Genomic DNA, 17,357 nt, shown 5'->3' with positions numbered 1-17,357 from the left:
TCAACATGGTGAAACCCCGTCTCTACTTAAAATACAAAAAATTAGCTGGACATGGTGGTGGGCGCCTGTAATCCCAGTTACTCGGGAGGCTGAGGCAGGAGAATCACTTGAACCTGGGAGGTGGAGGTTGCAATGAGCTGAGATTGCACCGCTGCACTCCAGCCTGGGCGACAGAGCGAGACTCTGTCTCAAAAAAGAAAAAAAAAGAAGAAAGAAATTACAATAAAAATATTTTTATGGGCTCTCTCATTAGTGTTTACTATGCCCAATGCAGAAGTCAGCCCTGGGAAACCGGCAACAGCAGGCAATGCATTTCAAGCATTGGTGTGCACTGGAACCTCCTAGAAAGCTCGTGAGCAATGCGGATTTTTGTGCTTTGCCTTCTGAGATTCTGATTCCGTAGGTCTGGAGTGTGACCCCGGAACCTGGTGCACGTAGGTGTTCTCATGCAGGTGATACCTGATCATTGTTTGAGGGGCATGGGAGGACTTTTTTTTTTTTGTAGATAGGATCTTGCTCTGTCACCCAGGCTGGAGTGCAGTGGTGTGATCACAGCTCACTGCAGCCTCAGACTCCTGGGCTCAAGCAATCTTCTTGCCTCAGCCTCCCAAGTAGCTGGGACTACAGGCATGGGCCACCATGCCCAGCTAATTTTGTAAACATTTTTTGTAGAGATGAAGGTCTCACTGTGTTTCCCAGGCTTGTCTGAACCTTTTGGGCTCAAGCAATCCTTCCACCTCAGCCTCCCAAAGTGCTGAGATTACAGGTGTGAGCCACTGTGTCCAGCCGAGGACTTTTCGGGGGTAAGGGGACTCCCTACAGTTTTTTTTTTTTTTTTTTTTTGAGACAGAATCTTGCTCTGTTGGCCATGCTGGAGTGCAGTGGTGTGATCTCGGCTCACTGCAACCTCTGCCTCCTGGGTTCAAGCCCGCCTCAGCCTGCTGAGTAGTTGGGATTACAGGCGTGTGCCAGCATATGCAGCTAATTTTTGCATTTTTTAAAGTAAAGACAGGGTTTCACCGTGCTGGCCAGGCTGGTCTTGAACTCCTGACCTCAAATGATCCGCCTGCCTCAGCCTCCCAAAGTGCTGGGATTACAGGCATGAGCCACCACGCCTGCCCTGCCTACAGTTTTTACAGCCCACACTTAGCCCCTTACTTGCTGGGTGGTGGCATCTATACATTCTGTACTGCTTTGAGCCTATTTCTTCATCTCTAAGGTTGGGATGATGACACCTACCTCATGATGTCATGGAGAAGCTTGCTGGGTGCACAGGACTCACATCTGGGGCAGCAGCTGAAATCTCAGCTCTGAGGCAATGGGGGGAATTGTGCAAATGCTGTTTGGGGACATTGTGTGAGCTGAGATCACAAACTGGGGCGGTGACAGCAAGGTGAGGGTGGCAGGCTGCAAACCCCAGGGCAAGACATTGCTTGCAAGGGGAGCATTTGCCTCCTATGCAAGATTTCTGGGCATCAGGATGGGCAAAGGTGAGGGTAAAGGGATAATTCCCAGCTCCGGGAAGGACCTGCATGAAGGTCAAAAGTCAGCAGGGTGGTTCGGCCCATAGGGGACACTGGGCAATGGACAGAGAGGAGGGTAGGGGCATTTCCCAGCATCTACACTGCAGCATCACAGAGTTCCATGCTCCCATCTGCTAACAGCCCTTTCCCTTCAGACCCACAGGTGGAAAAGGCTCCCCACAATCACTGGCATGTGGATATTATGCTAGCTATCCTTTGAGGTTTCCCTACTAGCTGCCCACACCTTTGCAAACACAGTTAATTTCCGTTATTTACGGTAATGGTCCATAAAGCCACCACGCACGCCGAATCAGTGAACGCTGAATCATGGCTCATGGGGAAATACAGGATTAGGTTTCTGTGAGCCTGTGGTCACAGCCCTTTTGTCAATGAATCAAGACATAACCTTGTTTTAGGTGTTTCTATTTAAAGAGACCTTATTTGGCCGGGGGCGGTGGCTCATGCCTGTAATCCCAGCACTTTGGGAGGCCAAGGAGGGTGGTCAGAAGTTCACTTGAGGTTGGAAGTTCGAGAGCAGCCTGGCCAACATAGTGAAACCCTGTCTCTACTAAAAATACAAAAATTAGCTGGGTGTGGTGGTGTGTGTCTGTAATTCCAGCTACTCGGGAAGCGGAGGCAGGAGAACCGTTTGAACACAGGAGGCGGAGGTTGCAATGAGCCAAAATTGCACCACTGTACTCCAGCCTGGGCAAAAAGAGTGAGACTCTGTCTCAAAAAAAAAAAAAAAAAAAAAAAAAAGACACCTTATTTAATATATGTGATGAATTCATGCTCATGGAGGTCACGACCACAGCACTATAATGCATGCCTGAATGAAGCTTATCTAACACATGTATTTTTCCCCTAAGACACATTTCAGCCTTCCTGTGCTCAGGGACAGCAGACAGCACTTCAGCACTAACCCCTGGAAGTCATTTTAAACAGCAAAAACCACCAACAAAATGCACAAAAATGAACCAAAAAAAAAAAAAAAAAAAGAGAAAGAGAGAGAGAGATGCTAAATAGGCTGCAACAAGGACACTTGTTTACGGTAAGAGAGCTGGTGCAAAAAGGCAGCATCACCTTGTTTGACCGCAGAGGGGCAGTGTGCACATCAGGTGGCTAAAAATGTTTTCAAGGCTCTGTGCATGCCTGTAGATAAATGATCGTGAAAGCACTACAAGTACTGATTTTGAAGTGACAAATAAATTTCGGTAAGTGAATTAGCAAGTAAATTTGGGGATAATGAGGATCAACTGTGGTCTCTTTCTTAAACTTCTTTCTCTCTCCCTCTCTTTTTTTTTTTTTTTGAGACAGAGTCTCACTCTGTCACCCAGGCTGGAGTGCAGTGGGGCGATCTCAGCTCACTACAACCTCTACCTCTGGGATTCAAGCGATTCTCCTGCCTCAGCCTTCCTGAGTAGCTGGGACTACAGGCTTCCGCTACCATGCCTGGCTAATTTTTGTATTTTTAGTAGAGGCAGAGTTTCACCATGTTGGCCAGACTGGTCTTGAACTTCTGACCTCAAATGATCTACCCGCCTCAGCCTCCCTAAGCACTGGGATTACAGGTGTGAGCCACTGCACCCGGCCCTTAAACTTCTTTCAAATAGAGTGTGCTGTTTCTTGTTGATGTCCTGATTGGTACTGGGAAGAAGTACTTGAAGAAGAACAGTTTATGTGGGAGTCTGAGCCACAGGGAGACTGGGGGCCTGTAACCCCCAAGCTGTAGAGTCCGTCTTGACATAAGGGAGCTGGCTGTGACACACAGTGCTTCTGAGTCGGACCAATGGAGCCGAGCCCCAGCTGAACTCCTACCCAGCTCTGTCATCCTGGGCAGATGGCTCTCTTTTTTGCCCATGCATTTTTCTGTCCAATGGCCATAATTGACCCAATCTCCATTCTCTTGTTTTGGGGACTCATTCGGATCCTGGTCCCTGCTTGAGATGTGGAGGATGACAGGTTCAAATCTTGCTTTACCCATCTCTGGCTGTGTAACCCTGGGAAAATGAGAAGAAAAATGAGCTTCATTTTCTTCTCTGCCGAATGTTGGTGCTTAGGTCCGAAAGGATACCAACATTTGTGAGGGCCATTCTCAGCATATACACTGTGAGCTCCACGACGGAGGGACACATCCTTGCTGTATCCCTGGCACCTCACACAGCCTCTGACACAGAGCAGTTGCTTAGGAGATACCTGTGGCTGTAATGCACATTCCTTCTGTATGTGTGCAACACCCTGGATCTTCCTGGGAAGAGCAGGTAAGAATCACAGCTCAGTGTGAGGGGTCCTGCGATGGCGGAGTGTCCACGAGGCTACTGGAAAACCAGAAGGACCTGAACCAGAGCCACACCCAGATGGATGACGTTAGCTGCACCGGATCAACCTGTGACCTCCCTGAGGGTGGGGACCACATCAGCCCTGCTCACTGCTTTATTCTCAGTGCTGGGCTGAGGACCAGACACCACATGGGGTAGGACAGAGCAGAGCTCCTAGAAGTTCCACTTAGAGTGCAGGCTCTTGAGTCTGGAATGAAAATTCCAGCTTTGCTACTTCCTGTGTGACCCTGGGCAAGCTGCACAGCCTGTCTGTGCCTGTTTCCTCAACTGTAAAATGGAGATGCCAATAATAACAGCTCAGGTGCCTTGAGGATATACTATGCAGCCACCATACTATAGGGCTTTCATGCATGAACTCATCTGTCCTCACAGCCACCATTTTTTTTTTTTTGAGGCGGAGTCTCGCTCTTGTCACCCAGGCTGGAGTGCAGTGGCTTGATCTCAGCTCACTGCAACCTCCGCCTCCTGGGTTCAAGCGATTCTCCTGTCTCAGCTTCCCTAGTAGCTGGGATTACAGGTGCGCACCACAAGGCCCAGCTAATTTTTGTATTTTTAGTAGAGACGGGGTTTCACCATGTTGGCCAGGCTGGTCTCGAACTCCTGACCTCGGGTGATCCACCTGCTTCAGCCTCCCAAAGTGCTGGGATTACAGGTGTGAGCCACCGCGCCCCGCCTACAACCACCATTTGAAGTGGATGCTGTCATGCTCCTCATTTTACAGGTTGGAGAGACCAAGGCCAGAGAGCGACAGTGACTTGTCCAACGATACACAGCTTGAAACTGGGAAGCTGGAATTTAAATCCCAGCCATCTGGCACCCAAATCCATCCTATTAACTACCAGGATATGCTGCTTATAACGTGTCCTAGGGTAAGTGGTTGACATACAGTAGGTGCCTAATACATGATAATTATTGTTATTTTTAATTATAATTCTCCTAGAGGGTGCTTGGAGGGAGGGTGCGTCAGGGGAGGGGGAGGGCCATGGGGCTGTGTCTGTTCTCCGAGGTCCCAGCCAGCATCCAACCAGCCGGCTGGGGCGGGGGACGCTGGGGTCACTAGGGTTCCGCGCTGCTCTTGCGGCGCGGCGGCGGCGTGGGCGGGTCCCAGTCCTTAACCAGGCGCTGCGCCTGCTCGTAGCACACGTGCGGTTGCCGCTGGCGCAGGCGCAGGCGCACCACGTTGTTGTCCACCTCATGCCCGATGTTCTTGCAGTTGAGGCCCCAGGTGAGGTTGTTGTGCGTGGCGAGCAGCTCGTCCAGGTTCTTTTCCAGGTACGTAATGTGGCGCTGCAGCTTGTCGGTGCCCTGGAGAGGGAGCAGAGCAGACCCGTGAGCCAGAGCAGATGGCAGGGAGCTACCCGGGGTGGGCAGGCACACCTGCGCCAGGTGTGTGTGTAAGGAACACAGCTGAGGAGGGGAACACATCTGAGTGGGCCAGGTGTGCCTGGAAAAAAAAAAAAAAAAAAAAAAAAACCGCGACAGGGCAGGCTGAGGGAGGGGAATGCATCTAGTCAAGATGTGTAGGAAGGATCCTCCTTAGGAAGGGTGCTTAATAATAACAGCTCAGGGCCGGACGCGGTGGCTCACACCTGTAATCCCAGCACTTTGGGAGGCCGAGGCGGGCGGATCACTTGAGGTCAGGAGTTCAAGACCAGCCTGGCCAACATAGCAGAACTCTGTCTCTACTAAAAATACAAAAAGTAGCCGGGTGTGGTGGCACGCACCTGTAATCCCAGCTACTCAGGAGGCCGAGGCAGGAGAATCGCTTGAACCCGGGAGGCGAAGGTTGCAGTGAGCCAAGATTGCACCACTGCACTCCAGCCTGGGTGACAGAGCGAGACTCTGTCTCAAATAATAATAATAATAGTTAATAATAACAGCTCGGCTGCTTTAAGGGTATTCTATGCAGGTGCCATGCTACACACCTTTCATGCATGAACTCATCTGTCCTCACCACCACCATTTGAAGTGGGTGCTGACGTGCTCCTCATTTTACAGGTTAGAGAGACTAAGGCCAGAGCTGGACAGGGAGGGTGTGTGTGAGGGGGGAGGACAGGGGTTGAGGGGACTTATTTGAGCCAGGTGTGGGTACTGAAGCCCCCGCCTCCCCACTTCGTGGCAGGAGTTGAAGGACAGGCCGACTTGGGTGAGCGGGGGATCATACCTGGTCCAGATGTGCTTGAGGAAGGAGCCTTACCATTGGCGGGGCTGCGCCTAGAGGGGTATGGGGGAGGGGGTTTACCTGTGCGAGGCGCGCAGCCTCTGGGAGTTGGGTGCCCACGTGTCTCTGGTACATGCGAACCAGGGGTCTGTCCAGCTTTTCTGCGGTCTCTAGGTGAACTTTCGACAGAGGACCCTGGTGGGGTGCGGTGTGCAAGCGCATTGAAACCCAGCCTCCACCCACCGGCACCCCTGCCTCTACCCCCGAAGGCTCTCACCCCGAACCGTACCTTAATGAGACCGTGGGTGGTGTAGAACTCTTGGTTATATTTCGTACACCGGAGGATAGTTCCCCTCATCAGTCCTAACGTCATATTTAATCTTTCCTGGGGCAGGGAAGCGCAGGGGGATCACGCTGGCTCCCAGTCCCAGTCTCCTCCCCTGTCCCACCCTGGCCCGCAGCAGCAGGTAATGCGCTCACCTTCAGCTCCAAGGTCTCGCTCGCCTTCTGCGCCAGCGAGGCACACACGCGGTCGCTTATCTGCAGCTGTTGCTCCCGGACGTCCACCTCGTTCTTTGCCATTTCCACCAAGGTGTTCTTGGACTCGACCAACAACCGCTTGGCTTCGTTTAGCGCCAAGGCGCACGCTGCAAATGCCCAGGATGCGCGTGGGGGTGCCAAGTCCTCCGTTCCCAGAGCCCCTGTCCCTCTCTCTATTCTCAGGTGGTGGTGGGCCCTGGGCGAGGGGGTTTTATTGAGGGACTGGGTGAAAGTCCAGGGGGCGCGGGGGTAGTGTAAGCAGCGTCTTGGGTTGGTTTCCTTAGAAGCAGAGCCTGTAACCTGTAATCCCAGCACTTTGGGAGGCTGAGGCAGGTGGATCACCTGAGGTCAGGAGTTCGAGACCAGCCTGGCCAACATGGTGAAACCTCCACCTCTACTAAAAATACAAAAATTAGCCGGGCGTGGTGGCAGGCGCCTGTAATCCCAGCTGCTCAGGAGGCCGAGGCAGGAGAATCGCTTGAACCTGGGAGGCGGAGGTTGCAGTGAGCTGAGACCAGGCCATTGCACTCCAGCCTGGGTGACAGAGCGACTCCATCTCAAAGAAGAAAAAAAAAAGAAAAAAAAAAAAAGCAGAGCCTGTGAAGGACTGAGTCCTCGGCGAGTGCGGGCAGGAGAGCGCAGGGGGAAAAGCCAAGTGACAATGTGTGCTCAGCAAGATAGGCTTTCAGTCCTCCCATTGACTCTAGGGCTATTTCCCAGGAAAGGGACAGCTAAGTGGGCAAGGGGCTGCACTGACAGTCAAGGGGATCTGGGTGGGCACCAATACGACCCAGTACAGTGGACTCCTACCTGGGGTATAGGTGCCCACAGGGTCTGGAGGAGGCGTTTTCTGACCTTGTGTGCGTGGGGTGGGGGCCCGGGAGAGGTTCACCCATGAGTGGCGTCCGGCCTGCTCCAGAACCTTGTCCAGAGGCTGGTTCATGAGGTCCACGGCTTGGAGCCGCTCCTTGAAGCAGAAGTTCAGGGTGTCTCGGCAGGAGGCCAGGGTCTGGGTGGGGAGGGGAGGAGGAGAAGGCAGAGTGAGAACTGGGAGGTTGACAGAAGTGGATGAAAGTGATTTCTCTGCTGCAGGCTTGAGCCTTATAGGCTGTAAAGCATTTCTACCTCTAAACGGAAACTGACCCTCTCATTTTTTTTTTTTTTTTTTTTTTTTGAGACAAAATCTTGCTCTGTCATCCAGGCTGGAATGCAGTGGTGCCACCACAGCTCACGAGAGCCTCAACATCCTGGGCTCAAGTAATCCTTCTGCCTAAGCCTCCTGAGTAGATGGGACTACAGGAGTAAAGCACCATGCCCTGCTATTTTTAAAACTTTTTGTAGAGAAGGGGCCTGACTATGTTGTCTAGGCTGGTCTTGAACTCCTGGCTTCAAGCTATCCTCCTGCTTTGACCTTCCAAAATGTTGGAATTACAGGCGTGAGGCAGTGTGCCTAATTTTTTTTTTGATACTGGTAAAGGTTTTTACTTATGGATATATATACATACATATATATATATATATTTTTTTTTCTTTTGAGACACAGTCTCACTCTGTTGCACAGGTTGTAGTGCAGTGGTGCAATCATAACTCACTGCAGCCTCAACCTCCTGGGCTCAAGTGATCCTCTTGCTTCAGCCTCCTGAGACAGTTAATTTGTATTATTTATTTTTTTTTTTGTAAAGACAGGGTCTCACTATGTTGCCTAGGCTGGTCTCAAACTCCTAGGCTCAAGCAGTCTTCCTGCTTCAGCCTCCCAAAGTTTTAGGATTGCAGGCATGAGCCACTGTGCCTGGCCTGGAAATATTTTTTGATTTAACTTATTTCCCCAATGTTCCAGATAAATATTTTCTTTCATGAAATCTTTTTTAGGAGAGACATGTCTACGTCTTATGAAAAAATGATTTTTTTTCCTCCTTTGACTCACATCACACCACCCCTCAAGGTTTACTTTATTATTTTACTTAAGTTTTTGTTTTTAATTGAAAAATAATAATTGTATATGTTTATGGCATGCAATGTGATGCTTTGATTTGTGTATGCAATGTGGAAGGATGTTATCAAGCTAATTAACATATCTATTTTCTCACATACTTATCATTTTTTTTGTAGTAAGTTCATTTAAAACATATTCTTTTTCACTTAATTTTCCCAGCTTTATTGAAGTATAATTGACAAATAAAAACTGTATTTATTTAAGGTGTACAACTTGATGTTTTGACCTATGAACACACTGTGAAAAAGTCACTGCATTCAGGCTGGGTGCGGTGGTTCATGCCTGTAATTCCAGCACTTTGGGAGGCCAAGGTGGGAGGACCGCTTGAGCCTAGGAGTTCAAGACCAGCATGGGCCACATGGTGAAACTCCATCTCTACAAAAAAGCAAAAAATTAGCAAGGCATGGTGATTCACGTCTGTAATCCCAGCTACTCAGGAGGCTGAGGTGAGAGGGTCACCTAAGCCTGGGAGGTTGAGGCTGCAGTGAGCCGTGATTGCACCACTGCACTCTAGCCTGGGCAAGAGTGAGACCCTGTCTCAAAACAAAAACAAAAACAACCATGAACAGTACAGTTTCCTCAATAGCCATTACAGATAAACACATGGATGAGTTGGTGGTGCTGAATAGATATTCCCTCAAACGTGGCTTTTAGAGAAGGGGAGGTGTGTTAAGGTATGGGAACGTGGAAATAAGAGTCAAAGGTCAGGCAATTCTGCTTACATTTTTCCCAGGTGATGGGTGTTCACTTGGATGTCAGGTAATCCAGGGAAGTAATATATGTATATATATTGAGATAGGGCCTCACTCAGTCTCCCAGGCTGGAGTGCAGTGGCATGATCACAGCTCACAGCAGCCTGGACATCCTGTGCTCAAGCGATCCTCCCACCTCAGCCTCCCAAGTAGCTGGGACACAGACACATGCCACCACACTGGCTAATTTTTTTTTCTTCTAATTTTTGTAGGGACGAGGTCTTACTATGTTGTCCAGGCTGGTCTCAAACTCCTGGGCTCAAGCGATCCACCCACCTTGGGCTCTCAAAGTGCTGGAATTACAGGTGTGAGCTGCTGTGCCCAGCTAGAGAAATGTCTTAAAATCACTTTTTTATTCACAAAGTTGTTTTCTGTTTATGGCACTGTGCATAATAATCAGGTAAAAGTGAGTCTGCTCATTTCCAGACAGATCATGCAATGGTGCTATCTTGGCTCACTGAAACCTCCACCTCCCGGTTCAAAGGATTCTCCTGCTTTGGCCTCATGAGTAGCTAGGATTACAGTCATGTACCACCACACCCAGCTAATTTTTGTATTTTTTAGTAGAGACAGGGTTTTGCTATGTTGACCAGGCTGGTCTCAAATTTCTGACCTCAGGTGATCCACCCGCCTCAGCCTCCCAAAGTGCTGGGATATGGATTGGTTCTGAGAAATTGGTTTCCTTCCTCACTTCATTCTTGACCCTTTCCTGTTCTTTTATTTTGAGACAGGGTCTTGCTATGTTGCTCAGGCTCGTCTTGAACGCCTGGGCTCAAGTGATCCTCCTGCCTCAGTCTCCCAAAGTATTGGAATTACAGGTGTGAGCCACCACACCTGGCCCCTTTCCAGCTCTTGTTGGTGTTCTTGGGAAGAAGCAATTTCCAAGTTGAAGCTCAGACATCTCCTACCTCCTTACCCAGGTCAGAAGCCTTCAGTGACTCTTTGGGGGTGGGGTGAGGGGAGCAGTAAGAGACAGCAACAGCTTCCCTGTGCTGGGTGTCCATTGCTTGGTTTCTGTGCCTGGCTCTGTTCTGGCACCCTGAGAAAGCAGCCTGTCTCATGCATTTCCCCACTGTAACATGGAGAGCTGGCACTCACTATACCCACATCTTGATCTTCCTGTGTCACCCCCTTGATTCTCAACTGGCACTCATCCCATCCCCACCTCTAGCCTTGAAGTCTCCCTTCCTCTGCTCTGATCCATATTAAGAGACTGCTATTCTCTGTGTTCCCCCCTCCCCCCAGGCTGTATCTCATCTGGACAGCATCCCACCATCGAAATCTTACTTCCTCCACAATAAAATGAAGCATATCATATTCCTTTGATATTTGCAATTATTTGAGAGTTATATCAAAACAAGTCATTTGCACATATACACCCTTATAAACACTCTCCATCAAGATATAAAATATTTCCATCATGCCATACATTTCTCTGGCTCCCCTTTCCTCTCTCCCTCCCTGACCCCCTCTAGTAAGCTAACTTGGAGATTAGTTTTACCTGTTTTAGTCCTTCCTTCCTTCATTCATTTACAGAATATTGCTCTGTCTCCAAGGCTGGATTGCAGTGGCATGATCCTGGCTCACTGTGGCCTCAAACTCCTGGGCTCAAGAGATCCTCTCAGCTCAGCCTCCTAAATAGCTAGGACTACAGGTGCATGCTAACCATGCCCAGTTATTTTTTAAACATTTTTGTAGAGATGATATCTTGCTATGTTGTGCAAGCTGGCCTCAAATTCCTGGCCTCAGACTCCTGGCCTCAAGCGACTCTCCTGCTTGGGCCTCCCAAAGTGCTGGGATAACAGAGGTGAGCCACTGCACCCAGCCGGGTCTTGCCTGTTCTTAAGGAGTTGATAAATTTCCATCCTATGGATGGCAGACCTGTTTTTGTAAGTAAAATTTTATTGAAACACAGTCATGCCCATTCATATGCATATCATTTCTGGTTGTTTCCATGGCACACTGGCCAAGTTGAGTAGTTGTGACAGAAACTGCACAGCACACAAGGCTGAAAGCATTTACTAACTGTCCCTTGAAGAAAACCCTTGCTGAATCTAAAACTTCATATAAATGGAATCCTACAGAGTGTACACTTTATGTCCAGCTTCTTTCTCTGAATATGATATCTTTGGGATTTATTCATTTGGTTAAAAAGTAGACTTAAAAAGTCTTTTGTTCATGAATTCAAATATTAATTATACCCCTACTGATGCCAGGCGATGTGCCAGGTGGTGGGGATGCAGTGACCAGCAAGACAGCTGTCCAGGCTGGGCACAGTGGCTCATGCCTGTAATCCTAGCACTTTGGGAGGCCAAGGCAGGTGGATCACGAGGTCAGGAGTTTGAGACCAGCCTGGCCCACATGGTGAAACCACGTCTCTACTAAAAATACAAAAATTAGCCGGGTGTGATTACAGGCAGGCACCTGTAATCCCAGCTGCTCGGGAGGCTGAGGTCGGAGAATTGCTTGAACTCGGGAGGCAGAGGTTGCAGTGAGCTGAGATCACGCCACGCCACTGCACTCCAGCCTGGGAAATAGAGCCGATTCAAAAAAAAAAAAAAAAAAAAAAAAAAAAAAAGGACAGCTGTCCAGTTCAGCACCACGGACAGCGTTCCACCGGCCCTGGAGTCTCCTACCTCGTCCACACCCTCGACCCTCAGCCTGTCCCTTCTTCTGCTCTCCTCCCCACCCCCCAGTCAACACATCCTTACTGAGCTTTGCTACGTGAAATCTAATTTAGTACTGTATCTGCCTTCAAGGTCCAATGCTTGTTCAAATGCAGTTTACCTGAGGAGCCTACCTGGAGTCAACATGAGCAAGTTGACATATGTAGATAAGATGCAGTGGACTAGAGAAATGGGTATCTAGAGGGGCATGGAGATCAAGAGAGGTGGGCTTTTTATTGTAGTAAAATAGATATAACATAACACGTTGCTATTTTAACCTTGTTAAGTGTACAGTTTAGTGGTATTAAGTGTATTCGTACAACCATCACCTCCAGTAAGCTGACTTGGAGATTAATTTTACCTGTTCTGTTCCTTCCCTCCTTCCTTCATTCATTTATATAGAATCTTGCTCTGTCTTCCAGGCTGGATTGCAATCCACCTCCAGAACTTTTCATCATCCTAACACATCTGTACCCATGAAAGAATAACTCTCCCTTTGTTCACTGGTGACAATGAGCCAAGACAGAAGGAAATGTTGATGATGCAGGAGAAGGGTGGAAGGGTGGAATTATAGGATTGACAGAGGAAAAATGAGAGAGGTTCCCTTTGGTGGTTTTCATTGAAATCCCTGTAGAGCAAGGAAGGAACAGGGAGCTGGAGAGGACTAAAGGAAGAGAAGTTATGAAATCACTTGCCCAGCAGGTCAGCAAGTCTTCTAGAGACTTAAGGCGAGGTATCTGGGAAAGGTTTGTGTGCCAATTTGAGGTTTGACTTCATGATTTTAAGTTGAAACAAATCTGATTGGTGGTAAGTATTTTTCTCCAGCGATATTCAGACTAGGTCCTGCCAAGCAGCCTGTCTCTGTTTCTATCTATATCTGTCCTTTCCCACCTCTCTCTCTCACTCTTGCAGAGACAGGGTCTTCCTCTATTACCCAGACTGGAGTGCAGAGGTATGATCATGGCTCACTGCAGCCTTGAACTCCTGGATTCAAGCAATCCTCCTCCATCAGCCTCCTGAATAGGGACTGCAGGTACGTGCAACTGTGCCTGGCTAGTTTTATTTTATTTTAAAATAGAGATGAGGCCTTGCTATGTTGCTCAGACTGGTCTTGAACTTCTGGCCTCAAGAAGCAATCCTCCAGCCTTGGCCTCCCAAAGTACTGGGATTATGGGCATGATCCATTTCCCTCTTTATTGCCCTTTGCTCCCACGTCCATCCTCAGGGGCTTCTCCCTTCTCTGCCTCTGACTTCCTGGAAGGATATTTCAGGAATCATCAGATTTAAAGGAATATGACAGTGGCCAGAAGAGATGCCATATTCCAGTTCAGCACCACGGACAGCGTTTCAGCAGCCCCCTGAGTCTCCTGCCTCGTCCACACCCTCGTCCCCCAGCCTGTCCCTTCTTCTCCCCTCCTCCCCACTCCCCAGTCAACACAACCTTACTGAGCTTTGCTACGTGAAATACAATTTAGTACTATATCTGCCTTCAAGGTCCAATGCTTTTTTAAATGTAGTCTAGCTGAGGAGATCTCTATATAAAAGCAAGGAAAGTTCAACAACAATAAGACTTGACAGTTCAATCTCACAATAGGAAATAAAACAAGTCCCCAGCCTGTATTTTCTTTGAATGCCTTTAGAATGTTTACTCTTCAAGGACAAGGCTAGTTCTTTCTCAGTCACCACTTTACCTATGATGCCAAGCCTGGTGCCTGGGAAGCAGGTACCAGATTAGTATTTATCAAAGGGATGAGTCGAAAGCACACAAGTTGCCTGTGAACCCTAACAGGTTCCAAAGGCCCCCTTAAGTCTGGCTGCTCTTCCCCCTTCATTTGTGCCCTCATGAAGAAGTTCTCATTGCAAGTGTGAAGGATGCAGCGAGAGATCAAGTCTGGCTGAAGCTGGAGCACGTGTTAGAGTGCAAAGAGCTACACTCTAGTCACCTGGGCTGAAACCACAGCGCTTTCACTGATGGCTTTGCTTATTAGGTGAGGTCATCTCTCTCTGGGTCTCAATTTCCTCATCTCTATTGAGGAAATCATAGTTTCTGCCTCACAGGACAGCCTTAAGGAGTGGAATCAATGACTGCGCAGGGTTTGGTACAGAGTGGGTGTTCATTGTTATTCTGAGACCCAACTTCATCTCCTATGGCCTCACTTTTTCCATTTCACAAAGTGAAATGCAATGGATATCTGGTCAGTGTGGCTTGAAGGAATTACTATTGTGGTTTGTCCATTAGGCAGCCAGGGATCCCCCTCCAGCCCCTGTAACTTGTCCACAGGCACCCCTAACCTTGAGTAGGACCTCTGATTTTTCCATATCTCTCTCCATCTTCCTCTTCATGCTTTTCAGCTCCTCTTTCTCCCATGTAAGCATACTGTCAGCTTTGTCCCGGACCTAGAAAACAAGGAGAGAATCTCTCATATCACTGGGAAAGGGCTGGGAAGAGATTCCTATTTCCGGGGTGGTAGAGGGTTTGCCAGCCTCATAAACTCTGAGTTTGAAGGATGAAGTTGGGGGTACTCTCATCCTTTGGGTGGGGTGTCTCACTCTTTGAGAAAGTTTGAACTTTTCAGTGGGCTCTCTCACCTGGGGGGTCTTGCTCTCTGGAGCTTGAGGTTGGGGGCATCTCTCTTTTACAGATAGGAGTCCAGGGGGCTGAGATGAAGGTGTCTCAACTTGGGGGAGGGTTGTTCTCAACCCCTGAGGCTGGGAGCTGGGCACCCCTTCCTCAGTGATGGTCTTATCTCCTCTCCCTGGCTACAGGTGGAGGGATCATATCATAGGGATGATGAGGGTTTACCTTTTTGGAGTCTTAATATTTGGATCTGGGGGCTGAGGGTAGGAATCCCATTCTGTGGGTGGGGTCTCATCTCTCCCCTGGGAGGCAGGAATTTTTGTACCTTTTGGGGTGGGGATTTGAGGTTTCACTTTAAGGGGAAGATTTCACCAGGACTGGTACTAGAAGTCTCACTCTTTCTCCCCGGATGGGGGCTTAACCTTTGGGTGTGAGGGTTGGGAGTCTGAAGTCTCTCTCTGTAGGGCGGACTTATTCCTTTCACCACAGATGAGGCCTGGGGGTGGGGATTTTCACTTCCTGAAGCCAGGGGAGTTGGGTTTTATTTAACATTCTGGGGGGAGTTTCACCTGGGTTGGGACCAGGGTATCAGCTGCTCTCCTCAGCTGGGAGTTGGGAGTGTGTTTTCACTAGGACTGGGGCACTGAGGGTCTGACACCTATGGAAGGGTCTTACCCTCTGGGCCTGGGATCTAGGTGGATGATTTTATGCCTGGGCTGAGGGCTGTGGGTTTTACTTTTTGGGGAGATTTTCATGGAGTCTGAATCAGGGGCTGCACCCTCTCTCCCTGGCTGGGAGATTTGGATAATTTTCTCCTCTGGGACAGGGAAGCTGAGGATCTCATCTCCTTGGGCAGGGCTCACTCTTTGGGTCTTGGGGGCTTAGGCATCTCTTCCTGGGCCTGTCTCCATCATTTTTTGTTTGTTTGTTTGTTTTTGAGTCTCACTATCTCCCAGGCTGAAGTGTAGTGGCCCTATCATATTTCACTACAGCCTTGAACTCCTGAGCTCAAACAATTCTCCTGCCTCAGCCTCCCAAGTAGCTGGGACTAGAGGCATGCACCACCATGCCAGGCTATTTTTTTTAAACTTTGGTGCAGACAGGGTCTTGCTGTGTTGTCCAGGTTGGCCTTAAACTCCTGGCCTTAAGCAATCCTCCTGCCTTGGCCTCCTGAAGTGCTGGGATTACAAGCACAACCTACCAAACTTGGCTAATTTACCTCCAATTTTTGGAGAGATGGGATCTCACTGTGTTGCCCAGGCTGGTTTGCAGTTGGCCTGATTATAGCTTACTGCAGCCTCAAACTCTTGGGCTTAAGCAATCCTCCTGCCTCAGCCTCCAAGTAGCTGGGACCATAACTGCAGGCCACCATGCTGGGCCATTAAAATTTTTTTTTTTTTTTTTTTTGTAGAGACAGGGTCTCACTATGTTGCTCAGGCTGGTCTCCAACTCCTGGCCTCAAGTGATCCTCCTGCATCGGCATCCCAAAATGCTGGGATTACAGGTGTGCACCAACACACCCAGCTAACTTTTTAAAATTTTTGGTAGAGACAGGTTCTCACCTGTCACCCAGGCTGGAGCATAGTGGTGCCATCATAGTTCACTGCAACCTGGAAGGCCTGGCCTCAAGCAGTCCTCCCACCTAGGCCTCCCAGAGTGCTGGGATTACAGGCGTGAGCTACTGCACCCGGACCTCATCTTCTTGTGCCCTTATTCACCGGAGTTCGGTGTTCTCTCTATGGAAGATTTTTTTTTTTTTTTTTTTGAGATGGAGTTTTGCTTTTGTTGCCCAGGCTGGAGTGCAATGGCACGATCTTGGCTCACTGCAACCTCTGCCTCCCGGGTTCAAGTGATTCTCCTGCCTCAGCCTCCCAAGTAGCTGAGATTACAGGCATGCACCACCAGGCCCAGCTAATTTTGTATTTTTAGTAGAGACGGGGGTTTCACCATGTTGGTCAGGCTGGTCTCGAACTCCTGACCTCAGGTGATCAACCAGCCTCGGCCTCCCAAAGTATGGAAAGGGTTTCTCCGGGGCTGAACACCGCATAGCGGCGGCCTCAGTCTTTGCAATTAGGCTGGGGTTGGGGGAGGGGGGAGGGTCCCACCTTCTCAGACTTGGGCCTGTAGCCCCGCAGCTTGACGCTCTGCTGGTTAATAAGCAGACCCTTGCGCACTTCGCTGAGCCTGTGGTCGGTGACCTCGCGCTGGCGCAGCAGCTGTCGCACCCGCCCGTTAATCTGGTGCTGTGCGCGGCCGAGGCGGGCGGCGGTGAGGCGCGCTCCACGCGCGTGCGCGTGCACCACCTCGGTGGTCTGCAGGGCGCGCGCTTTGCGGTGCAAGGGTAGCGGCAGGCGGGCGTACCAGGCGGGCGGCTTCATCTTGCCCTTCCACAGCGTGACGCCCTCGCCTGGCGGCGGCTTCTCCAAGGTGCCACCGCCTTTGATCATCTCCACGTGGAAGCGCCAGGGCTGGATGTAGGCGGCGCGGCCGAGGTGGTGGGCCAGGTTCGGGTCCAGCACGCTGTCCTTGGGCTGCCACATGGTCACCGCCTCCTGCCCGCAGCGATCGGTCAGAATGTGCGCGGTCCTTGCCATGGCCTGAGCTGCCTCGCGCCATGCTGGGGCCCCAATGCGTGTGTCCTGGCTGCGCTCAGCCGGGGGTGCCAACACGCGCATGGTCCCTGCTTGGTCTCTCGGCCTGGCCGGGGACCCCTAGGCGGAGCGGAGGGGACCCCAAAGACACACAACTCTTTCCTGGCCTGTAGAGAGAGTGTACTGAGAGCGCCCGTCACCATAGCGATGGGCG

At 49.9% G+C, this 17,357-nt stretch overlaps 1 protein-coding gene and 1 long non-coding RNA gene across 2 annotated transcripts; one reads left to right on the top strand and one right to left on the bottom strand.

The window, feature by feature from the left end:
• Positions 1–4,583: 4,583 nt before the first annotated feature.
• LOC134760627 (uncharacterized) lies at positions 4,584–10,622 on the top strand. The gene is made up of 3 exons (XR_010138426.1): positions 4,584–4,731; positions 10,040–10,228; positions 10,554–10,622. It is a non-coding gene; the product is annotated as an uncharacterized LOC134760627 (long non-coding RNA).
• TEKTL1 (tektin like 1) lies at positions 4,756–17,356 on the bottom strand. The gene is made up of 7 exons (XM_009252902.4): positions 16,658–17,356; positions 14,267–14,371; positions 7,374–7,572; positions 6,504–6,670; positions 6,313–6,408; positions 6,105–6,218; positions 4,756–5,167 (listed from the first exon to the last, which is right to left on the bottom strand). The coding sequence occupies exons 1-7, from the start codon at positions 17,225–17,227 to the stop codon at positions 4,919–4,921; spliced, it is 1,500 nt and encodes a 499-aa protein (XP_009251177.4). The 5' UTR covers positions 17,228–17,356; the 3' UTR covers positions 4,756–4,918.
• Position 17,357: the final 1 nt, after the last annotated feature.

The sequence above is a fragment of the Pongo abelii genome, chromosome 20, assembly GCF_028885655.2.
Source record: "Pongo abelii isolate AG06213 chromosome 20, NHGRI_mPonAbe1-v2.0_pri, whole genome shotgun sequence".
NCBI classification, from domain to species: domain Eukaryota; kingdom Metazoa; phylum Chordata; class Mammalia; order Primates; family Hominidae; genus Pongo; species Pongo abelii.
This window is presented reverse-complemented; position numbering and strand designations above follow the sequence as displayed.